Below are 26,317 nucleotides of genomic sequence, written 5' to 3' on the forward strand. Positions count from 1 at the left end.
CATACAAGGTGTTGTTTTACAAGGAAGCCCAGATATATTGGTGCTAAAATTCCAATGTCCCGGGTCCTTATGAAGTTTCTACGGACCCAGGAAGTCATCAGCAATGCGCATGCGCTGAAAACCGGCTTTTCCGATCTGTCAAGTTTCTGGCTTGATAGATCTCGCACATATCGGGAGCGAGGACACTAGCAGGACAAGATTTCCGATATTTACTCATATTTTGCCCAGCAAATGTCCTCAAAAATCTTGTGCCTGAAAAAGCAGGTATATTGCCTACTTTTACAAGTGTAAGTGTTTAAAAATACATAAACATTTAAAAATAAAGTTATAAAAACACATTTTATTGTTAAAAACCCTCCCCACAATAGTAACTTTATCTTAAAGGCATAATTAAAAAAACATAAAAAAGAAATCTTTTTTTTGTGTGTTTGTGGGGGGGGGGGGGGGGGGGGGGAGCGGGCAGGCAGAGAGGAAGGGAGGAAGGAAGAGTTTCTCATTCATAATAATGGGAACTCCGTAATAATAATGGGAATTCCAACTTACGGAGTTCCCATTATTATGAATGAGAAAATACTGTACCTTGATTGGCTGCCCAGAGCCATGTGACTCCAGCTCCAAGCCTGCACAAGTCCCGATGTGCACGCGCTCCAATGCGTAGGAGTGAAGGCCTCAGGATCGGAAGTTCGTGCGGGCACAGCAGGAACAAGTAGGTGCGCATCTTTAACTTTTTCAACTGTTTGCCGGCGGGAAGACCTCGATCAGAATTCCAGGCCCATTATATAGAAACCCATGAATGGAGATCCATGTTTACTCGGATTATAACTTATCGAAGAATAATCTGAGAATATGCATATTAATATGAATTCTAATTAAGCAATCATCTCAAGGGAAATATTACATTTTCTCCTCCATGCACTTGAATACTAGTATTAAAAGGTATATTCCCAGATTTCCAGGGGGGCGGTCGTGGGGAGGAAAGGTGTAAAGAATTTGACAGTCAACCAGCATTTTCTGGAACACCCAATACCCAGTTACTGAATACCATCAGTTGATCCTGAGAGCAGGTCACTCTCCAACTATGGTGATTCATAATGAGAAAAAAAATCAAAGTGGAATAAAAGTATGTTTTCGCAACATCTAAAATTTGGTATACTGTATAACATCTTTTCTGTCTAACTTAAAAATACATACTTTTTTCAATCATTTTATTAAGAATATTCCCAGTCGAGTTCCCAGTAGACCACTCCAACATTGCTCTCGACATCACCTGGTTACTGACTCGTAACATCCCTTAAGCCCATTATTATCTCTGCACCTGCAAAGTAATCCTAGTCAGACAAGAGAACCCATAATTATAGGAATGAAAGAGAGTGCGCCAGACCAGTTCTTACATTTTTTTTTTTAATTGTTAACCAATGAATGTTCAAAAGTTATGCTCAATTGTACAACACGGTGTTGGGGAAAAGCATTTGTAAAGTTAATTTTGGAAGAAACAGACCAATGCATTTTATATCAATAGGTATTCTATACTGCTTCTTTTGTATGATCAGAAAATAGTTGCACAATTGTATAAATGAAAGTGTGATCTAGCTCATATAGCTGTATTAAACTGCAAACACAATAACTGGTTGTATTATCCAACACTGATACCAATACACTGATGCATCAATGTTAGTGCACACATTTCAGGGAAAAAAATTTATTGGAAGCACAGTATTTCAACTTACTATGGCAAACTGCTTGAACATTATAAAAATACTAATGCTCATGCTCCAGTGCATGTTTCTGATGCATTGAAACAGTATGCTATTACACTGCAAGTAGAAATACTCCACAAAAAGCATTTTGATGCATGTGCACAACATTCACAAACCAGTCTTCAAGAATTGCCAGCTGTCCCTCAGCATATAATGAAAACAAAAATCTCACCTGCAATTACAAAAAACTAGATGTTTATTCATGATGTAAATTAAAACTTTTCCTGCAATAGCAGCCACAAAGAGCGCAATAGAATTCTCCATTATCTTTAGCCTACTGGCATGTTAAATGCTCAACTATAAATGGCAATTTCAATAAACCATCATTATAGATAATAAATGCTGATTTATGAGTGCATAATACCAATGGGAATTTAGCTGAACCAAGTACAGAGGAAGCAAGGGCACGGAATCTAAATTGTTTATTACAGTAAATCTTCAATGACTTGATCAAATCTATGTTTATTTAGCTCAGGAAATGTGGTAAGTTTGACAACCAGCCAATTGTCAAGACAACATGCACTGTCGTTACTACGACCGTAATTTGCCACTCACCACTTAGATTTAATAATGCAAGTTACCTCAGTATCTCATCCTCGCATCTCAACAACCACCATTCACCAGAGATGTGCGCACATACATTCACTCATTATCCCATAAGCAGAAGAAAATACCACCTAGGTACCAGCAACACAAATATTAAGTAATACAAAAACCTCTATGTGCCAACATCATTTTACATATACAACATTGAGTGGTCTGATCAATACATACAAGTATTGCAACCGTACTAACAATTCATTCAGAATTTTAGGGAAAAAAGGTGCCAAAGATGCAAGATTAAAATCACACAAATGATATCTTGCACAAAGTTTACTCTGAGAGGGTGTTTGACTGGCCATTCATCATGTGTATAATATTGAGGTAGTATACTGTCCCCTCCTTGGGACTGATGTTTTCATATGCTCCCCTGCCAGAAAGGCCTGACATTAAAAATTGTTCACTAATATATGCTACATTTCAATTTGGTGTATGCAGACACAGAAAACCCAATGTCAATGCATTGCTTGCTGTGTCTTGAGCAGATAGCAGATCCTGTCTTCTAAGCTGGTCTGCTATCTGTTTAACAAGTCTTTGTGCACAGGTAGGCAAAGAAAACCATCTATGATGATAGGACAAGAAACACCAACCTTACTACAAAGATGTTCAATCTGACACGATGCTGTATTCAGATGTTACATCTCAGTTCCTGAAATTTTGCAGACTCTTCAATTTAAGGCAGTTTGCTTATGCCTTCACAAAGTATCAATTGTTCTATATTAACTTTATACACCTAATGGCAAGCTACAGCGACTAAGCCAAACTTCATGCATGCATTTTACTGAAATTAAACATGCCTGTTCAACAAAAATCAGTATATTTCCTGAATCGTTACAGCTAAGTTCTGCTAATTGTACTGTAAAATGCTTAAAGGGTATTTACCAACTACCTTAAAAATTTACATCCAACTCCACACAGTACAATACTTTGGCAAGGTGAAATACTACTGTTATTAGCTGTACAGTGCTGCTTGGTCCTCTGCTGGTGGTTCAGCTGTTTTAAAGAACATAATATAAAGTAACCGCACTCTCACATAGCTTCAAACTCATCAATACGCTGTTTTGTGTTGCCTTGTCGTATCTGTCGAAGGGTCTTGTATTTGTCACGGCCTGCCTTAACATTCTCAGCATGGATGACATCGTTTACAGTTTTCTTTGTCTCATCGCGGGCATGGGCCAATTCAGAACTTAGTGCCTATTAAACAAACATGGTTTAAGTGGTCATTCAAAAAAAAAACATTCACAGCTTGCATCTAATGTTTTTACTTAACTAGAAAATGGGATGAGTAAAAAATATATATTTTTTTAAATAAAGTATTCTTGAAGCTTCAAGGGTGTACAGTAAATAGATGTCCACTTTGGATTCTTAACAGCCGAAGAGTTATTCCTTTAGGGTAGAATTTCAGCCAGAATATCTGCTAAATCTCCTAACTACATTGTCCACCTTCAGTTATTTTAAATGCAGTGTTTTTTTTGGGGTGGGTGTGGGGGGGGCCCATCACAAATCACATTTATAAATAAAGTATATGCACAGTACACAGGAACCATGATAATTTGGGGTTCCAGATTTCTGATTCTAAGTCATTAACATTTATTATAATAGGAAAAGGTTTATAAAGTAAAAACCTTCAAATGGCTAGACAGGTCACTTTGAAGTTTTTAGATTGGCTACAGTGACAGAATGTGGAATCAAATCCTGCTTAGAATTGGATATATACTTGAAAAGGAAAAAAACTGCAGGGCTAGGAAGAAAGAGCTGGAGAGTGGGACTAATTGGATATCTCCTTCAAAGAGCCAGCACAGGTATGATAGGCCGAATAGCCTCCTTCTGTTGTATGAGCCTATGCTTTCATAGCACAGAGAACAAGAGGTTTAAGCAGGAAATACCATTTATCAGAATTATGTTTTTTCCTTTATTACAGAACTGAAAATAAACTAAACATGCCAACACTGTTCATGCACATATTAGAGGTCTAAAAATAAACCTTGCCAAGAAGAATTTAGCAGAAGGTAGGACTGTGTCTTTTAAATTGCAAACTAATAGAAAAAAAAAATGAATAATAAAGTGTTAAAATAAATAATGTGGTCTGTCAGACCAGTTTATGAAATAGAAACCAATGCTGAATATAGTAAAGAATAAACATTTGTTTAGCACTTAATACTTCAAAAAAAGTCTGACCAGAGCAGGAAGAGGGAAATTAGATGAGGTAGCCGAAGAATTGAAAAGGTCAATTTTAAGAGGACTTTTGAGGGCTTGGAAGATATATGCAGCAAGGTGGAGGGGTTAGAAGAGAGAGTTCCAAAGTGAGAGGCAAGAATCACTGATGGCTTTGGCACCAATGGCAAAGCATAGACAGGGAAAATGCCAGTTGGATCAGTGGCGGATGCAATCAAGGACATATGGTTGCAGAGGTAGGGAAGTGTGAGGAGGATGGGGAAATTATAGATGAGAAGTTGATGCACTCAGACATGGGGAGACAGTGGCACTTGGCATAGATAATGGTGATGGGGAAAAAAAAACATGGGTGTTGATAATTCAGTCTGTGCACAGCAGCAGTCCCTGCTGTGTGTTCCTGCAGTCCTTGGACCATGATACAAGGTCAGCTAATATAAATAAATATTCGCCACTCCCAATTCACATATGTGACCCAATGGGAGTGCCATGGGAGCAACTGGATGCCGTTAAAGGGGAACTGTTTGAAAACTGCAAAATGTTTATGAAGGTGAAGGCGCAGATGCGGGTCCAGCTTTAAAAGGCGTCTAAGTTGAAGTGTTGCAAAGCATCCAAACAGATAAATATATTAACATGGCAACTGACAAACACCAAAATAAACAAAAAAAAAATACAAAGAAGCTACCGGCAACAAATCTCTCCAATGAAGCCTAAGCAACCAACACATAGGAAGGCACTTTCCCTGTATAGCCAGTTTCATACAAACACTGAACATCTACAGCACAAAGCTCAAAGGAAAATTGCATCTGTGGTTCTTCCTCTTGGATGATGCACATCGTGTATTGATGGGCATGGTGACAAGGTATAGGAAGTCATTCTGGTTTAATTTAAACTATACAAGTCTGCTAATATCACTCAAATTTGAAATTAACAACAGTGCAGGTGTTGTATATATTTAGCAAAAGTATACCGTGTTACATTATTTAAGCAATAAATGAAAATAAGTTTTTTCTAAACATTCAGATTGTTGATGCAAATCTCATTCGGGAGAAAAAGGTTTATTAAAAATCAGAAATTATATCGAAGATCTAAACAAACTGAAAAGGTAAACTTAACATTAATTCAATTATAAAAATCAACACACTAGTGGCTTGGTTTAATGCTTCTTTAACCTCATGCAATAATGGGCATTCTTGTGAACTTCGAGACATGCCTATCCACATTTGAAGTAATTTATAGCCTATGCACAAAGACAACTAATCAGCTCACCTGCAGTTGTTTCTTTACACGCTCATTCTTCTGTGTTTCAGTAATGCGTTCCTCCTCACTGCGGTGGTTTGCTACTCCTTCTGATAAGAGTTCAGCACTGGCTTCAGCATTGTTCTCGTCTTGCTCATCATCATGCTCATTCTCAGCTTGTGGAATAACTGGTGGAGGTGGTAGAGTAGGAGCTGTCATCACAGTCTTCAATTCCTCTTTAGTTTTTTCTAAATCTTCCTGAGCTGTGACAGCCTAAAGTTAGGGAAAAAAATATATATACCTTTTTTCCCCCCATTTGTACTGGTAGAAGTTTGTCATTCACTTCCCAAATGCTATCATCTAAATTAGCAATATAATAATTATGATGGCAAGATCTATCTGCTAAGTATTCAAGAAAGTTATCTTCCATTGCTTAGTGTAAAATTCCCAGTGAGAAAGTTTGTTTAATTCATTTAGAAGCAGCATTACTTCAGTTGGACAGTATCCACCCCTGCCGCCCCCCCCATAAAAACAATTTTCTTCATTGTATTTGATAATACTTAGATTAAACAGTAAGTATAGCTGAATTAATTACTTTATGCTGCCATTCAGTGGCCTCCATTTCCTTCTTCTTCTTGGCATCCTCCAGCAGTGCGATTTTGGCAGTAAATTCAGCAAGTTCAGCTGCCTAAAAAGGAAGAAACATCATTAATCGATCATAGTTAAATTTAGCACAAATTTGTACACCAGCACAATTCAATTTTCTTTCAGGGCTCAAAATTAACTATGTATGCAGAATAGAAAAAAAAGTGAATAACAACACCTGTAAACTTTCCCTCATTAAACATTTAGAAATGTATGGGTTAATCAAGGACTGCCGGCATCGACTTGTTAAAGGCAAGTCGCTCTTGACAAATTGGAGTTTTTTTTTGAAGAACTGGCTAATTGGATAAAGTGAATGAAGATCAGGATATGTTGATTTTTCAGAAGGATTTTGAGAAGGTGTTAGACAAGAGCCTCATTAGAAAAATGGTGCAAGAGGAATATGGTACAAGAGGAAATGTAGCAACAAAAGTAGTTTGATCGAAAACATAGGTACATAGAGGATTTGGACTTGGGTATAGGGGAACACAAATCTCAAAATTTGCCGAGAACACAATTAGATTTGGTAAACGGTAAGGTGGATTATAAAAGACTCCAAGAAAACAGACAGGTGAAAAATAATAGATGTATAAGCTAAATGGAAAGCTGTTTAAGGTGTGAATGAACAGATACACCTAGAAGTGAGAGATATAGCAAAGCCTTTTTTTTTTAAAATAAGTATGTTAGAACTCAGAAGGGAATAAAATAATCCATAGGACCATTAAAGGTCACTGCAAATTAAACTCTAGTCAACTCCCAGAACATTATAGAGGTACTAAATGGAGAGTCTTCACTCCAGTAGACAATGCAGAGTTTCCATTAGTACAATGTATATTTAACACTAAAATGTAGATCAGCAAAGTGGAAGCATGTATAATCCAGGAAAGAATAATCAAATAGGGCTGCTGGACTGGACAGCATTCACCTCTGTGCTTAAAGCTGTGGTGCATGTGCCAAATATATAGTTCATTAAGGACTGTTTGTTCTCAAGAACTGGAGGCTAATGTAGTACCAATACTTAAAAAGTGCAGTAAGATAGAACCAGGACATTATACGCCAATTAGTTGAGCTTCAGTTGTTAGAAAGAATCGTTAGAGATACCCCGCATGACCACCTAGACAGAGTAGGCATTATTAGAGACTCCCAACATGGCTTCTGGAAAAAAAAAGTAATTTTGCAGCAAACTGGTTGACTTTTGAGGTGATAACTGGGTTGATGGATGGAGGTCGTCCTGTTGGCATTATTTGGACATTCAGAAAGTTTTTTTTTTAAAAAACGTACTGTAAATTAGATTACTTTATAAAATCCTGTGTAATAGGAGGGCAGCTGCTAAATTAGAGAGAGGCTAGACAAGTTCCTTGCTGTGGCTAATAATGCGTACAAAAGATAGGTAGCCGTTGGGCATGTATCTCATGATCACTGATCACCTGGAACTTTAGTCACACATCCCAACATCTCCTCATTTGGCTTGATGTTAATTCTTGCCAGATTATGCTCCTATGAAGTTCCTTGGGACGTTTTACTTCGTTAAATGCGCGATATAAATACAAGTTATAGATTGCCTTTGGGAGTCGGAGATGAATTTCACAGTTCTGCTTCCTTGAATTGGCCTAGGGGTTTCAATAAAAAGTCATGTGGGATGGTACGCTGAGAGTCCTGATTCTGAGTTGGGTCACGACTGTGCAAGACAGGATCTTTTCATTGGTTTGTAAAGTTCAAATTTATAATTGCCTGAAAGTTCAAGTACAGGTAGATAAAGCCAATAAAAAAGGCCAACAGCATTTTGGACTTTATAAATAGAGGCAGAGTGTAAAGAAGTAATGATGAATTTGTATAAAGCAATAGTTAGGCCATAATTAAGAGTAGTGTCAGTTTTGGGCACCCCATTATAGAAATGGCATTACTGTACAACAAGAGCACGTAGTGTAGATTCACCAGGAGAATGCCAGTAATGGAAAACTGGTTGTAAGGAGTTACTTGAGATACTGGGACTGTTTCCACTTTAGCAGAGAAGGTTAAAAGATTTTTTTCCAAAAAAGCAGTGTGTAAAATTATGAAGATAAAGTGGAGAGAAAGACTACCTCCTCTCATTGTGACGTCATTCGTTTAAAAATTGAGGGGAAGTGATTAAGTCATTTATTTACATAGAGGATAGTTGGATCTTAGGATGCTTTGCCACAGGAAGTGGTTGAGGTAGAGACGGTTGTGTATATATTTTTTTTAAAAAAAGGGAAAACTGGATAAATATTTGAAGCAGAGGACTATGAGGAGAAAGTGAGGCAAGGGGAATAGTTTTGGATTGTTTGAGCAGAGATAAACAAAATATGAATGGTCTCCTATGCTGTAAAATGTCTAATCGTCTCGGACACACAAGGTACAGCTCTGGAGGCAGAAAAAGAACCACCTCAAAACCTAGTGTTAGCATCAGGAGATAGTTCCGAAGATAGACTAGAGAAAAAGGGATTTGCAGCTTTGAGAGGAAGCAGATGAAAAGGTATGAAAAAAATAAATCTGGGACCATTTAATAGCTGGACGCTAACTTCTTTCTGAATGGATAAATTAAGATGGGCTGAATGGCCTTCATCTATCTTGTGATTTGCTGTCTGCATACCTAGCTCTGCTCTGGAAAGGATCTCAGTAGACGAACAGATTTGTCGGCAGCTTTACAGAGAAATGTTCAAGGGCATAAAGCATACATCAGTTTTCTCTATATAATACTTTTAAATTCAAACAAACTGAATTTTTGTGTGTCTAAATTTACCTTCCTCAACCTTATTCCTTTCTATTCTGTCCTCTGACTTGACTTAAAGACAAGAAACTTTTTTTTTTTTTACAAAGTTGCCCAACAAGTCTGTCATTATGCTGCAGATACTCTCTCCCAAGCAGGACTTCTTGAAACAAAGAATATTAAAGATTGAAGGTAGTATATTAAACAATGATTTATATCCACAGCAACAAACTTTTGAAACCAATAGTTCATTATCCACTATTTATGTCTAAATGCACAAAATCTAAAGTCTAGTTATTAGGAAATTGTGAAACATAGGGAGAGGAGAAAGAATTAGAGAAAAGGGAAAAGGAACAGTGGAGGACCTCCAATGCATCCTGCGAACCAATTAAGTTAGTTTCATGTAATGTACTCTTCTGTCCCAATCCCATTTAGGGAAGTTTCTAAAAAAAATTAGAAAGACTCCTAGTCAACGGGATATGGATTTTACAATTAATTTTTCCTCCTCGGTATTGACATGCCATTTCAGACTTCCTTACAATGGACAAAGACAAAAGGTTCATACCAGATGCTCTTGATTCTTCATTTGATCTTCAGCCTGTTTGGCCAAGGCAGCTTTTGCTTCTTCTGCATTGCGACGCTCTTTTTCTAGTCTTTCAGCCTCTTCTTTTGCTCTTTTCCTTTCCTGCTCGAGTTCTAAAGCTCTATGGGTTTGATCTTCTAGCTCTGTTGGAAGCATTTTTATAAATCAAAATTTCTGTTCCATTTTTGTCCAAAAAGGGATTTGCTAATAGTTCAACAATTTATTTATGTATTGAAAGACAAAAAAGCTGTGCCTATTACACTGTGGATAGCTGGTTGCTAACTTAGCCGCTCTTGCATCTTGCTGGTCCAACAGAATATATATGACAGAACAATATTGCCATTACCAGCCTGAACAGATAATTGGTTAGATGATGTGACTGAGGTAGTTTTTTTTAATTATTCTTAATTTGGCTCAGGTACTGGTCACCTCAGTTACTTCACTCAGCAAGTGCCTAGACAGAAAGTGTCAAATAATTCGACCATGGGAACGAATGTACAAATGCACATACTTGCAGCAGAGATCATGGCCATGATTGGATAACTTGGCATTGAATTATTTATGGGATCTTCCTAGTTTTCATATCTCAACTACTCAAATAAACTTGCCAAGCTCTCCAAGGAGTCAGACATACCAGTTTAAATGCAGTACAAAATAGAAGAGTACAAATGAGTTTGCGCCGGTTTCATTCTGACATGAACTGAATGTTAAACAATACGAAGTAAATCCCAATATACAGTTAACATTGACTAAAGTTATTACAATCTCAAATCTGCTGTTAACATATTCCAATTTTGGCAATCTAAATATATCCAACTATGTCCTGGACACTGCAATTGCACATCCTACATAAAAGTGTGGTAGGCAGGATACTGCAGTCTTTTTCCAGAAGAAAAATGTTTGCATAAGGTAGTGTATTCAACTATTTCTACAAATAGAATTATGCATTCTTCAAACACTACTTGTGTTGTGGGAACTAATCTATAAAGTCAGTTTTTGTCTGTCCTGGGAGCACGTGGACTGAGTGACAGTTGCAGCGACCAATGGGCGATCGGGGCCCACCCAGCCTCACAACCAATCATGGCGGGAGGACGAGAGTGAGACGGAGAGAGTGGTTTGGGAGGGGCGAAAATGAGAGCGAGGGAGAACGGACGGACATCAGCATTGATTCTATAGATAAAGATGATAACAGTCTAAACAAGTACTATTGCAATAGAGATACTAATTTGACCGCAAATGTTTTGCGGGTCTCTGCTAGTTATTTATGTTTTACTCTAGCAAGGTAGTTTAGAATCAAGATCTGTTGTTTTCTCTGCATCTCATTCTCAGTTTAAATTCCGACTGCATTTGTGGGAAATCATTGTTCTGCCGAATCTTTTCAAAGGGATAGACAAGGTACCATTAATTTCCCAGGGGCAGAATTCTAGATTGTTGAGCCACAAAGCTTGAGCAAGGAATTTCTTCCAACCACACCTTGGAGGTGGAAAGAAAATAAAGAAGAAATAGGGTCAATAAAGTGGACTCAGAAAAAAGGGTATAAAGCAGGGATGCAAAGGGATATGATTACAATCTTCAAAACCACAAGCAAAGCATGAAACTTGTGGGATAACTTCATATTTCACAGTTTGAGAACACATGGAATAAATGACCATAAATGGATATCAGCTTCACAAAGATGCAGTCTAGAATAAAAAACCAAGCAGGTACTACATTGCACAAGTGGTCAAAATATAAATCTTTACCTCTCTGGGCCTTTAATGTTTGTTCTTCAATTTGTCGAAGTCTTTCCATAAGCTCTTCTTTCTCTTGTTCTATCCTCTCCTTTTCCTTTTCTGCCATTTCTCTCTTCTTTTTTTCATTTTCCAGCTGTGCCCTTTTAAAAACAAAAATAGATGAACTTAACTACAGATCAAATTGGACAATATATTTTTCTAGTAGTCTATGATGTGTGCCATAACAAATTTAATAGGTCAAGGCAATTGCATGTGTAGACATCATCTTGGGCTTAAAGGCCAGTTTAATTTTTAAATGCATACACTGGAGAAGGTGCAGTGAAAAACAAAAAGATTGATCTTAATTTTGAGACAAACTTAAGATAAGAACATAAGAAATAGGAACAGGAGTAGGCCATATGGCCCCTCGGGCCTGCTCCGTCATTCAATAAGATCATGGACTCAGCTCCACCTCCCTGCCCACTCCCCATAACCTCTTATCCCTTTATCATTTAAAGAAACTGTCTATTTCGGTCTTAAATTTATTCAATGTCCCAGCTTCCACAGCTCTGAGGCAGCGAATTCCACAGATTTACAACCCCGAGAAGAAATTTCTCCTCATCTCAGTTTTAAATGGGCGGCCCCTTATTCTAAGATCATGCCCTCTAGTTTTAGTCTCCCCCATCAGTGGAAACATCCTCTCTGCATCCACCTTGTCAATCCCCCTCAAATCTTATACGTTTCGATAAGATCACCTCTCGTTCTTCTGAATTTCAACGAGTAGAGGCCCAACCTACTCAATCTTTCCTTATAAGTCAACTCCCTCATCCCCAGAATCAACCCAGTGAACCTTCTCTGAACTGCCTCCAAAGCAAGTATATCCTTTCGTAAATATGGAAACCAAAACTGCACACAGTATTCCAGGTGTGGCCTCACCAATACCCTGTATAGCTGTAGCAAGACTTTCCTGTTTTTATTCTCCATCCCCTTTGCAATAAAGGCCAAGATTCCATTGGGCCTTCCTGATCACTTGCTGTACCTGCATACTATCCTTTTGTGTTTCATGCACAAGTACCCCCAAGTCCCGCTGTACTGCAGCACTTTGCAACCTTTCGCCATTTAAATAATAACTTGCTCTTTGATTTTTTTCTGCCAAAGTGCACGACCTCACACTTTCCAACATTATATTCCATCTGCCAAATTTTTGCCCACTCACTTAGCCTGTCTATGTCCTTTTTGTGTGTCCTCCTCACACATTGCTTTTCCTCCCATCTTTGTATAGTCAGCAAACTTGGCTACGTTACACTCAGTCCCTTCTTCTAAGTCATTATAGATTGTAAATAGTTGGGGTCCCAGCACCGATCCCTGCAGCACCCCACTAGTTACTGGTTGCCAACCAGAGAATGAACCATTTATCCTGACTCTCTTTTCTGTTAGTTAGCCAATTCTCTATCCATGCGAATATATTACCCCCAACCCAATGAACTTTCATCTTGTGCAGTAACCTTTTATGTGGCACCTTGTCAAATGCCTTCTGGAAGTCCAAATACACCACATCCACTGGTTCCCCTTTATCCACCCTGTTCATTACACCCTCAAAGAATTCCAGAAAATTTGTCAAACATGACTTCCCCTTCATAAATCCATGCCGACTCTGCCCGACCAAATTTTGTTTTTCCAAATGTCCTGCTACTGCTTCTTTAATAATGGACTCCAACATTTTCCAACCACAGATGTCAGGCTAACTGGTCTATAGTTTTCTGCTTTTTGTCTGCCTCCTTAAAAAAAAATAGGAGAATCACATTTGCAGTTTTCCAATCTGCTGGGACCTCCCCAGAATCCAGGGAATTTTGTGTATCCACAATCCCTGCCGCTACTTCTCGTAAGACTCGAGGATGCAAGCCATCAAGTTCAGGGGATTTATCTGCCTTTAGTCCCATTATCTTACTGAGTACCACCTCCTTAGTGATTGTGATTGTGTTAAATTCCTCCCACCCTATAGCCCCACACTTGAAACCTCACACTTTCCAACATTTGTAGGAGTCACGTGGTCAGGCCTCCAACCAGGAGTTGAAAACCTTACTCTACCAGTAGTACTCATGAGCTGCTAACAGTCTCTACCCATTCCCCAACTCTTCAAACATTAGCAGCTGCAGCAGAGGGAGGGCATCCCAGACAGGGGTCTGCAGGATATTAACTAACCTTCGCACCCCACCATCACCACCGTCCATCAATTTGGCTGGGATCTCCTAGGCCCTTCGGTCCAACAGCACCTTTGTGTCCTGTGCAGGTTGCCAACATAGATTCCAGGATCAGGACAACCCTCCCTCATTGGAAATGTACCCCAGGATGGCAATGAACTAAGAGACCCAATTTACAGAAAATGGACTGAAATCACATCTTGCTAGCAGGACACCAAAATTAGTCATGAAATTAGTGAGGGTGAAAAAAAAAAAGGAATGCTGCAGAAGATACAGCCAATTATGGGATATTTGGCTCATCTGGTTACTGTACATAGAATCATAGAAGTTTACAGCACGGAAGGAGGCCATTTCAGTCCATCGTGTGTGCCGGCCAACAAGAGGCTATCCAGCCGAATCCCACTTTCCAGCTCTAGGTCCGTAGTCCTGCAGGTTACGGCACTTCAAGTGCACATCCAAATACTTTTTAAAAATGTAGTGAGGGTTTCGGCCCTACCACCCTTTCAGGCAGTGAGTTCCAGACCCCCACAACCTGCTGGGTGAAGAAATGTCCCCTCAAATCCCCTCTAACAAACACTTTAAAGTTATGCCCCCTGGTTGTTGACCACTCTGCCACAGGAAATAGGCCATTTCTATCCACTATATCTAGGCCTCTCAATCTTATATCCCTCAATGAGATCTCCCCTCAGCCTCCTCTGTTCCAAGGAAAACAAATCCAGCCTATCCAATCTGTCCTCATAGCCAAGATTCTCCTCTCCCGGCAACAGCCTCGTAAATCTCCTCTGTACCCTCTCCAGTGCAATCACATCCTTCCTGCAATGCGATGACCAGAACTGCACGCAGTACTCAAACTGTGGCCTAACCAGTGTTTTATACAGTTCAAGCATAACCACTCCCCCCTCCCCATATTCTATGCCTCAGCTAATAAAGGCAAGTATTCCATATGCCTTCTTAACCACCATATCTACCTTGCCTGCTACTTTCAGGGATCTGTGGCCATACACTCCAAGATCCCTTTGTTCCTTTACACCTGTGTCCTATAATTTATTGTGTATTCTCTTTCCTCTTTAGCCCTCCCCTAAAGCATTAACTCACACTTCTCTGGATTAAATTTCATTTGTCACTGTTCTGCCCACCTGACCAGTTGATGGATATCTTCCTGCAGTCCGCAGCTTTCTTCATTATCAACCACACAGCCGATTTTAGTATCAGCTGCAAACATCTCAATCATACCTCCTATATTCAAGTCTAGATCATTGATGTACATCACTAAAAGCAAGGGACCTAGTACTGAGCCCTGAGGAACCCCACAGGAAACATCCTTCCAGTCACAAAAACACCCTTGCTTCCTGCCTCCGTGCCAATTTTGGATCCAACTTGCCTCTTTGCCCTGGATCCCATGGGATTTTACTTTCGTGACCAATCTACCATGTGGGACCTTATCAAAAGCTTTGCTTAAGTCCATATACATTACATCATACACTTTGCCCTCATCAACCCTCCTTGTTACCTCCTCGAAAAATTCAATCGTTAGTCAGACACGACCTTCCCTTAACAAATCCGTGCCGACTGTCCTTGATTAATCTGTGTCTTTCTAAGTGAAGATTTATCCTGTCCTTCAGGATTTTTTCCAATAATATTCCCATCAGAGGTTAGGCTGACTGGCCTGTAATTACTCTACCCCTTTCTCCCTTCTTAAACAAAAAGGTACCACATTAGCAGTCATCTGGCACTACACCTGAAGCCAGAGAGGATTTGAAAATGATGGTCTAAGCCCCCGCTATTTCCTCTTTTGCTTCACTCAACAGACTGGGCTACATTTCATCCGGGCCTGGGGACTTATCCACTTTCAAACCTGCTAAACCTCTTAATACCTCATCTCTCACTATGTTTATTTCATCTAATATTTCACACTCCTCCTAGGTAGCAGTGTCTGCATTGTCCCTCTCGTGAAAACAGATGCAAAGTACTCATTAAGAGCCACACCCACATCCTCCGCCTCCACACACAGATTACCCTCGGTCTCCAATAGGTCCTACTCTTTAGTTATCCTCTTGCTCTTTATATTTATAAAACATCTTTGGGTTGTCCTTGATTTTACTTGCCAAGAATTTTTCATGCTCTTTTTGCTTTCTCAAATATCTTTTTTAATTTCACCCCTGGACTTTCTATACTCCGCGATTCTGCAGTATTTAGCCCTCAGTATGTCATAAGCTTTCCTTTTTTTCCTTTATCCTGCCCGGTATGTCCCTCGACATCCAGGGGGCTCGAGATTTGTTAGTCCCACCCTTTTTCTTTAAGGGCACATATTTGGCCTGAACCCTCCGGATCTTCTCCTTGAATGCCCGCCACTGATTTTCATTCAAGTAGCTGTTTCCCAGTCCACTATGGCCAAATCACCTCAATGTAGCAAAGTTGGCTTTTCCCAATTTAGAACTTTTATTCCTGGTTTATCCTTGTCCTTTTCCATAACTACCTTAAATCTAACTGAATTATGGTCACTAGCAGCTAACTGCTCTCCCACCTGCCCAGCTTCATTCCCTAAAACTAAATCCAGAACCACCCCTCCAGTGTTGGGCTTCCTACATACTAGCTAAAAAAAGTTCTCTTGAATGTATTTTAGGAATTCCACACCCTCTATACCCTTGACTCATTTTGTCCCACTTATTAGGATAGTTGAAATCCCCTATTACCACCCTATAGTTTTTGCATTGCTCAGAAATGTGCCTACATATTTGCTCTTCTATCTCCCTCTCACTGTTTGGAGGTCTATAGTACACTCCCAGCAGTGTGATCGCCCCTTTTTTGTTTTTCAGTTTGACCCATATGGCCTAGTTTGATGATCCCTAACATATCATCCCTCCTCACAGCTATAATAGTATCTTTAATCAATACCGCAACCCCCCTCACTAACCATGACCATAAGAACACCTGATGCAAATTCAAGAGTTCCTAATTTACAGGTTTTGCTGTATAGTGCAAAATCTGTTTGCTAAATATTTTGTAAGTGGATGAAGACGATGGCGATTTAAACAAACATGACCATTTTGTTCAATAGCAAAATACTGTGGATGCTGGAATTTTATGACCATTTTGTTTCCGCTTTTCTGGGAACTTATGAGAATGTTGCAATGAAATTAATTTCCACTCCTTTTCTCTCCCTCCCTTCCCACACACTAATGTCAACCTTCTTCCTGGTTAACTTTCTGCCGTTAACCATTATTCGATTAACTGGTCATTCATCTCTCTGCAATTTATGGTGCATTCCTAAGTTCAAGATGGCTGCCTTGTTTTGCTTACATAACAATGGCTGCACTGCAATATAATTTATTGCATGTTAAGTATTTTAGATATTTGAGACATGATAATTCTCTGTGCAAGTCCCTCTCTTTCAGGGATTAAGGCAAGGACTTATATATTATTTGAAATACATGCAACACATCGTCCAACAATAGTAAGTCCCTTAGTTACAATTCACCACACTAGATAACAGCTTTATATTTACTGAGTTAGAGAATTTTTCTTTCCATTTGTAAAGATTCAATGGTAGCCTTCAAAAGGAAATTGGATAAATACTTGAGATAAAATTGCAGAGATATAGGGAAAGAATGGGGAAGTGGGACTAAAATGATTGCTCTTCGAAAGAGCTGACACAAGACTCGATGGATCAAATGGACTCCTCCTGTGCTGTACTATTCTATGATTCTATAAAGGGATGTCATCTTGGCTGGAGTTCGAGGAATATGCAGCTGTTTTATGATTTCTTTTATTGATCAGCAGATGGCAGCAAGTAGATGCCAGATAGTTGCCACGTGGTGCAGTGTGTTTCATTTACTATACTAAATGAACAATGCATTTCATATAAAAAATATATTGACCTTCAATAACATTCTTTACATTTTGCCTTCACATTTTTAAACTGACGTGGCTTTTCAGTTCTCTTCCCCACCACATGGCAAGTGAAAGCAAAAGGTTAAAATGAGTGCCTTTTCATGGAGAGAAGTAGTAGGTGTATGACTAATAGGAGTCCCTGGGTTTACATGGCAGAGTTTTGTTTAGTTGTAAATTACTCATGATTGATGACAATGGCACAAGGCACAACAGTAGGCAGATTTGCAGAGAGTAAACATGGCAGCAATACCCCTTTAACATACGAGGAAAACACTGCAAAGAACACATACTGCTTGTGTTCAGTTGCCCCAGTGTATTCAGAACAAAATCTGAGTGTCATGTTCTTCATGAGATTACTTGTCCTAGGCCAGCATAAAAGGAACACAATACTAACTTGCCTAAAGGGTATTTCAATCTCCACATACAAACATGATAATCCGTCATTTTCACCACAAATGGGGGAAGTGAGGGAAAAGGATGATGAGTTGGCACGTAGTGGGCACTAACTCTTAAAACATTTTACATTATATATGTGTTATATATGTAAACTTGTATTTACTCTGTATAGCCACCAGAGGGCTCATCCTCATGAGTCCCAAGGTACAGGTCTTTGAGGAGGCTTCACAGCTTGGAAAAGGCACTCTGGAGACCTGCAATAAAAGACTACGGTCACACTTTACTTTGAGCGCAGTGTTCAGTCTGACTCTTTCTCCATACACTACAACTGGTGCCGAGATTGATAACGAACTCAAAGATGCAGAGAACAGTGGGCATCCTGGAGAAATTCTTGGGGGGAGATGACTGGGAAACTTTTGAGGAGAGACTCAACCAATAATTGGTGGCCAACGAGCTAAATGGGGAAGAGAACGCTGTCAAACGAAGGGCGATCCTCCTCACCATCTGTGGGGCACCAACGTATGGCCACATGAAGAGTCTGCTCACTCCAGCGAAACCCACGGAGAAATCGTACGACAATTTGTGCACACTGGTTTGAGAGCATTTGAACCCGAAGGAAAGCGTTCTGATGGCAAGGTACTGGTTCTATACCGACAAAAGGTCTGAAGGCCAGGAAGTGGGGAGTTATGTCACCGAGCTAAGACGCCTTGCAGGACATTGCGAATTTGAAGGACATTTGGAGCACATGCTCAGAGACTTTTTCGTACTTGATATTGGCCACAAAACCATACTTCGCAAATTTTTGACTGGAGAGACCCCAACCTTGAGTAAGGCCATAGCAGCAGCCCAGGCGTTCATTGCCACCAGTGACAATATGAAGCAAATCTCTCAGCACACAAGTGCTGCTACAAGTACGGTGAACAAAGTGGTGTTGTTCTCGAATCGTAACTACAGGGCAGGTCACCCATACCTGCAGCTACATGTCTGCAGATGTCTCAGAGTCCATCAAGGGTGATGAATGCAAGGCCATTAACACCTTGTTGGTGCTGCGGGGGTGATCATCATTTCCATTCATGCCGATTCAAAGAATACGTTTGCAAGGGTTGTGGAACAAAAGGGACACCTCCAACGATTGCACAGGTGAGCTGCAAAGCCTGTTAAATCTGCAAACCACCATGTTGCAGAGGAGGACAGATCCATGGAGGATCACAACAAACCAGAGCCTCAGATCGAGGAGGCACAGATACATGGGGTGCACACATTCACCATGAATTGTCCCCCGATAATGCTGAATGTTGAACTAAATGGACTCCCGGTGTCAATGGAGCTGGACACGGGCGCGAGCCAGTCCATCATGGGCAAAAAGACGTTCGAAAGGTTGTGGTGCGACAAGGCCTCAAGGCCAGTCTTAACTCCAGTTTGCACGAAACTATGAACTTACACGAAAGAAGTGATTCCTGTAATCGGCAGTGCCACCGTAAAGTCTCCTACGATGGAGCGGTGCATGAGCTACAACTCTGGGTGGTACCAGGCGATGGTCCCACGCTGCTCGGCAGGAGCTGGCTGGGAAAAATACGCTGAAACTGGGACGACGTCCGAGCGCTATCGCCCTCTGACGACACTTCGTGTGCCCAGGTCTTAAACAAATTTCCTTCGCTGTTCGAACCAGGCATCGGGAAATTCCAAGGAGCAAAAGTGCAGATTCACCTAATTCCGGGGGCACGACCCATCCATCACAAGGCGAGAGCAGCATCTTACATGATGAGAGAAAGGATAGAGATCGAGCTAGACCGGCTGCAAAGAGGGCATCATTTCACCGATCGATTTCAGCGAGTGGGCCAGTCTTAACGTCCCAGTCCTCAAGGGAGACGGCACCGTCAGAATCTGTGGCGATTACAAAGTAACTATCAATAGTTTCTCCCTGCAGGACCAATACCCACTACCAAAGGCTGATGACCTCTTTGCAATGCTGGCGGGAGGAAAGACGTTCATGAAGCTGGATCTGACTTCAGCCTACACGACGCAGGAACTGGAGGAATAATCGAAGGCCCTCACCTGCATCAACACGCACAAAGGTCTTTTTGTTTATAACAGATGCCCGTTTGGAATCCGATCGGCGGCGATATTCCAAAGAAACATGGAAAGCTTACTAAAGTCGGTCCCGCACACCGTGGCCTTCCAGGAAGACATCTTGATCACAGGTCGGAACACAGTCAAGCATTTGCAGAACCTGGAGGAGCTTCTTAGTCGACTCAACTGCATGTGGCTCAGGTTAAAACGCTAGAAGTGAGTTTTCCTGGTGCCTGAAGTGGAATTCCTGGGAAGGAGGATTGCGGTGGACGGCATCAGGCCCACCAACGCGAAGATGGAGGCAATCACGAAAGCAGAGGCCACAGAACGTGAGGGAGCTGCGGCCGTTTCTCGGACTCCTGAACTACTTTGGTAACTTCTTACCGGGTCTCAGCACACTGTTCGAACCACTGCATGTCTTACTACGAAAAGGGGACGAATGGGTTTGGGGCAAAAGCCAAGAAAATGCCTTTGTAAAAGCGAGAAAATTGTTATGCTCAAACAAATTACTTGCGTTGTATGATCCACGTAAGCGTTTGATACTAGCATGCGATGCGTTGTCATATGGTGTCGGGTGTGTATTGCAACAAGCTAATGATTTCGGGAAACTGCAACCGGTTGCTTATGCATCCAGGAGTCTGTCTAAGGCTGAGAGCCTACAGCATGCATGATTGAGAAAGAAGCGTTAGCATGTGTCTATGGGGTAAAGAAAATGCATCAATACCTGTTTGGGCTAAAATTCGAATTGGAAACTGACCTTAAGCTACTTATATCCCTGTTCTCAGAGAGTAAAAGGATAAATACCAACGCATCAGCCCACATCCAGAGATGGGCGCTCACATTGTCCGCATACAACTATGCCGTCCGCCACAGGCCAAGCACAGAAAACTGTGCCGATGTTCTCAGTAGGCTGCCATTGCCCACCACGGGGGTGGAAATGGCGCAGCCTGCAGATCTAGCCATGGTTATGGAAGCATTTGAGAGCGAGCAATCACCGGTCACTGCCCGGCAGATCAAAACCTGGACAAGCCAGGACCCCTTATTATCTCTAGTCAAAAGCTGTGTGCTTCACGGGAGCTGGTCCAGTGTCCCAGTGGAAATGCAGGGAGAGAGAAAGCCGTTCCAGCGGCGCAAAGCTGAAATGTCTATACAGGCAGACTGCCTTCTGTGGGGCGGTCGAGTAGTGGTCCCCAAGAAGGGCAGAGACACCTTCATCAATGGCCTCCACAGTACCCATCCAGGCATCGTAATGATGAAAGCGATAGCCAGATCCCACGTGTGGTGACCCGGTATCGATGCGAATTTAGTCCAGCGTTCACAGATGTAATACATGCTTGCAGTTAAGCAATGTACCCAGGGAGGCGCCGCTAAGTTTATGGTCTTGGCCCTCCAAACCGTGATCTCGGGTACACATTGACTATGCAGGCCCATTCTTGGTTAAAATGTTCCTTGTGGTTTTAGACGTGTATTCCAAGTGGATTGAATGCGAGATAATGTCAGCTAGCACGTCCGCTGCCACTACTGAAAAGCCTGCGAGCTATGTTTGCCACACACTGTCTACCCGATGTCCTGGTGAGCGACAACGGGCCATGTTTTACCAGTGCGGAGTTCAAAGAATTCATGACCCGTAACGGAATCAAACATGTCACATCTGCCCCGTTTAAACCAGCATCCAATGGTCAGGCAGAGAGAGCAGTGCAAACCATCAAGCAGGACTTGGAGAGTAACGGAAGGCTCTCTGCAGACTCGCCTATCCCGAGTCCTGCTTAGCTACTGCACAAGATCCCACTCACTCCCTGGGATCCCACTTGCTGAACTGCTCATGAAAAGAGCACTTAAGACAAGGCTCTCGTTTGTTCACCCTGATCTACATGAACAGGTAGAGAGCAGGCAGCTTCAACAAATGGCATACCGTGATAGCGCAAATGTGTCACGTGAGATTGAAATCAATGATCCTGTATTTGTATTAAATTATGGACAAGGTCCCAAGTGGCTTCCCGGCACTGTCATGGCCAAAGAGGGGAACAGGGTGTTTCAGGTCAAACTTTCAAATGGACTCATTCACCGGAAACACTTGGACCAAATCAAATTCACGGACTATCCTGAGCAACCCACCTTGGACCCTACTTTTTTTGATCCCCCAACATACACACCAGTGGCAACCAGCACCACGGTTGACCACGAAGCAGAACCCATCATCCACAGCAGCCCAGCAGGACCCAACACACCAGGCAGCCCAGCAAGGCCAGCTGCACAGCAGCCCAGCGAGGGCCCAACAAATGATTCAACAACACCAGCTTTCACACCAAGACGATCAACCAGGGCAAGAAGGGCCCCAGATCGACTCACATTTTAAATACTTACACTATTGACTTTGGGGGGGGGGGGGGGGGTGGGAGATGGTGTTGTGGACTTGTATTTACTCTGTATAGCCACCAGAGGGCTCATCCTCGAGTCCCAATGGATCCCATAATCCCTTGGGAGCACAGGTATTTAAGGAGGCCTCACAGGTTGGAGGGGCACTCTGGAGACCTGCAATAAAAGACTACAGTCACACTTTACTTTGAGCTCCGTGTTCAGTCTGACTCTTTATGCACACAGTAACTCTCTCTATAGTCTGCTATATTTTGGGCTTTTCTTTCAATCTGAGCAAGCATCTTGTGCAATTCAGGTGAACAAACATATTCTCAACCACACAAAGAAGACGATGCCTTGAGATGCTTTCTTCCACCTATATTTGGAATAGTCACTTTTACGACAACATCTTCCATGTCTACACAATAATGAACATATTGCTTGTATTTGGAAAAGATTAAACAGCTGCACTAATTTGAAAGGCAGCATGTGTGGAAAAACAGAAGTCAGACAATACTTAAGACCCTTCCTCAGGACTGGGAAATATTATTTGGTTAGTTTGTTTTAATGAATATGACAAAGCAAGGGGAGCTGTCAAAAACATTAGAGGTACGAAGGTGGAAAGGAATAAATAAGATGAGTTAAATCAGGAAGCTTGGATTTTGAAAGCCTGAACATTGGAACAGGAAGGAAAGACTGAAAAGATTCCAGCTTTAAGGTTGTGAGGAATAATGGGTTTGAGTAAAAGTCCTGGTTTTCAACACAGTCCAGGGGTAGGGAGGTTGATGAGCACAGAAGATGGCATCATCTCAGGTGGTGAACAATAGGACGAAATAGATGAAAAAAATAAAAAGATTAATTGAATTGAAGGTTAAAGGAGCACAACAGATTGCTGTAAAGGTGGCAAATGCAATTTAATGTAGAGAAGTGAGAAACGATTCATCTTGGGATGTAAAACAGGGATTGGGAAAGAAAAATGCTGAATCGCATGGAGAAACCATCACAGGCTGAACCAGACTGTTTGCAGCTTTGTAATGGGGGAAATGTGACAGCCAATTTGCCTCCTGCAAAGTTCTGGGAGAGCAGAACAGAGGTAGAGGCAATATCGAACTCCTAAGTGTATTGATTTCAAGATACTACTCATTTTCAAATTCCTGTACAGTCTAGTCTATTTGGGGAATCTTCTCCATCCATACATTCTAGGGCTCATTCTCTGATCATCGTTTGTCCCCGGCTCTCTACATTCCTTCACAGAGGCCAATATTTCAGCCATTATGTCCCTGGCTTCTGAAATTACCTTCCTGCTGTTAAAAGCCTCCAAAGAAGCAACATTTTTTTCATCCATGCCTTTGATCTCTTTCCCCTACCAAATTGTGTCAGATCCTGCTCAATATCTCTCTGTCCCTCTTGTGCTATGTAAACATAATTTGTTGCTAAAGCTCTCTTCCACAAAATGATCTTGCTTTAAATGCTGGTTGTTGAAAGTCAATTACTTATTTGGAATTTATGCAAGGGTTGTTAGCGTCATTCAAAGGTTAGCGTAGCCCTCTTTTAGGTTAGAGGTCAGAGTAAAGACAAGGCCCACATCAATGTCACTGCAATGCAGCAGAGGTGGACTTGTATAGGGTGATGGTGAAGTTGACTGTTCTCATTTACCTTTCTAATTGCTTCTGATGTTTTTCCTCTCTGGCTTGTGCCTTCATTTGCTGTACTTCAATAGTGTCGGGTTTTCTCCTTCGCATGTAGAGTTCATGATTTCCCATACAAAGTGCTAGAATTCGTTTGTTGATTCGTAGACGTGGAGCATAAAATACAAAATCCTACATAAAAACAATTTTACAATGCAAAAATTAGTACTCATATCATAACATTCAAATGACTACATAGCCGAAACTATAATGGGAACTAAATATTCCAGGATACTTAACGTTTAGAAGAGATAGGCAAAATGGAAAAGAAGAAGGGTAGCTCTGATAATAAAGGATGGGATAAAGACAGTAGAGAGAAAGGATCTTAGCTCAGAAAATCAAGTCGTCGAATCAATTTGGATGGAGCCAAGAAACAGCAAGGGGCAGAAAACATTGGTGAGAGTTGTTTATAGGCCCCCAAACAGTAGTGGTAATGCAGGGCACAGTTTAAAATCAGGAAATTAGAGGTGCATGTAACAAAGGTAATGCAATAATCATGGGGGACTTTAATCAACATATAGACTGGGCAAACCAAATTTGCAGTAATAGAGTGGAGGACGAATTCATGGAATGTATACAAGTTGGTTTTCTAGATCAGTATGTTCAGGAACCAACTACAGGACCAGCTATTTTAGATCCAGTATTGTGCAATGAGAAAGGGTTTATTACAAGGTTATTAATTAAGGGGTCTTTAGGGAAGAGTGACCATAATATCATCCAATTTTACATTACGTTTGAAAGCGATTTAGTTAAATCCGAAACTAGGGTCTTAAATCTAAACAAAGGAAACTACGTAGGTACGGAGGAGAGAGTTGGCCAAGGTAGATTGGGAAATTACAAAAAGGTATGACAGTAGACAAATGGATATTTAAAGAATACATACATAATTTACAACATAGACTCCTTTTAAGGCACAAAAATCCAATGAAAGTGATCCAACTGAGGCTAAGAGAAGTTAAAGATAGCATTAGATCAAAGAAAAAGGCTTATAATGTTGCCAAAAAGAGCAGTAAGCCTGAAGATTGGGAGGATTTTAGAATTCAGCAAAGGAGGACCAAGAAATTGATAAAGGGAAAATAGAATGAGAGTAAACTAACAAGACATAAAAACAGACTGTAAAAGCTTCTAAAAAGGAAAAGATTAGCAAAAGTAAATGTGGGTCCCTTACAGGCTGAGACAGGAGAAATTATAATGGGGAATAAGGAAATGGCAGAGAAATTAAATACTTTGTCTCTGTTTTCACAGAAGACATGAAAAACCTCTTGGAAATAGTGGCGTACCAAGGGTTTAGCAAGAATGAAGAACTGAAAGAAATTTGTATTAGTAAAAAAAGTAGTATTGGAGAAATTTGTGGAACTGAAAGCCGATACATCCACTGGACCTGATGGCCTACATCCTAGGGTTTTGAAAGAGGTAGCTATAGAGATAGTGGCTGCATTGGTTGTCATCTTCCAAAATTCCATAGATTCTAGAACAGTTCCCACAGATTGGAAGACAGCTAATGTAACCCCACTATTTAAGAAAGGAGGGAAAGAGAAAACTTGAGACCAGTTAGCCTGACATCAGTAATTGGAAAAATGCTGGAATCTATTAAAGACCTGGTAACAGGGCACATAGAAAATACTAATAGGATTGGGAAGAATCAACACGGATTTATGAAAGGGAAATCATGTTTGACAAATCTGTTGAGTTTTTTGAGGTTGTAACTAGTAGAAAAGATAAAGGGGGCGGGGAGGAAACCAGTGGGTGTGGTGTATTTGGATTTTCAGAAGGCATTCGATAAAGGTACCACACGAGGTTATTGAACAAAATTAGGACTCATGGGATTGGTGGTAATATACTAACATAGATTGCAATTGGCTAACAAACAGAAAAGAGAGTAGGATGAAATGGGTCATTTTTGGGTTGGCAGAATGTAACTGGGATCAGTGCTTGGGCTCCAGCTATTCACAATCTTGATCAACGATTTGGATGAGGGGACCAAATGTAATATATCCAAGTTTGCTGATGATACAAAGCTAGGTAGGAATGTAATTTGTGAGGAGAATGAAATGAGGCTTCAAGGGGATATAGACAGGTTAAGTGAATGGGCAAGAACATGGCAAATGGAATATAATGTGGAGAAATGTGAAGTTATTCACTTCACAAAGGAAAGAGAAAAGCAGAGTATTTTTTTAAATGGCGAGGGATTGGGAAATGTTCATTTTCAGAGGGACCTGGGTGTTTTTGTACACGAATCACTGAAAGTTAACATGCAGGTACTGCAAGCAATTAATAAAGCAA

The 26,317-nt window shown here is 40.9% G+C and overlaps 1 protein-coding gene across 2 annotated transcripts in view; it reads right to left on the minus strand.

Annotated features, from left to right (window-relative positions):
* Nucleotides 1-1,399: 1,399 nt before the first annotated feature.
* Nucleotides 1,400-26,317, minus strand: part of LOC139275132 (radixin) — a 103,499-nt gene continuing 78,581 nt past the window's right edge. For both annotated transcript variants that reach the window (XM_070892174.1, XM_070892175.1), the window contains exons 9-14: nt 24,003-24,166; nt 11,464-11,594; nt 9,704-9,864; nt 6,364-6,456; nt 5,799-6,041; nt 1,400-3,551 (exon numbers count right to left, since the gene is read on the minus strand). In XM_070892174.1, coding sequence (XP_070748275.1) covers nt 3,387-3,551; nt 5,799-6,041; nt 6,364-6,456; nt 9,704-9,864; nt 11,464-11,594; nt 24,003-24,166 — 957 coding nt within the window. In that variant the 3' untranslated portion in view covers nt 1,400-3,386. The remainder of the gene's footprint in view (nt 3,552-5,798; nt 6,042-6,363; nt 6,457-9,703; nt 9,865-11,463; nt 11,595-24,002; nt 24,167-26,317) is intronic.

The sequence above is a fragment of the Pristiophorus japonicus genome, chromosome 10 (assembly GCF_044704955.1).
Source record: "Pristiophorus japonicus isolate sPriJap1 chromosome 10, sPriJap1.hap1, whole genome shotgun sequence".
Taxonomy (NCBI): Eukaryota; Metazoa; Chordata; class Chondrichthyes; family Pristiophoridae; genus Pristiophorus; species Pristiophorus japonicus.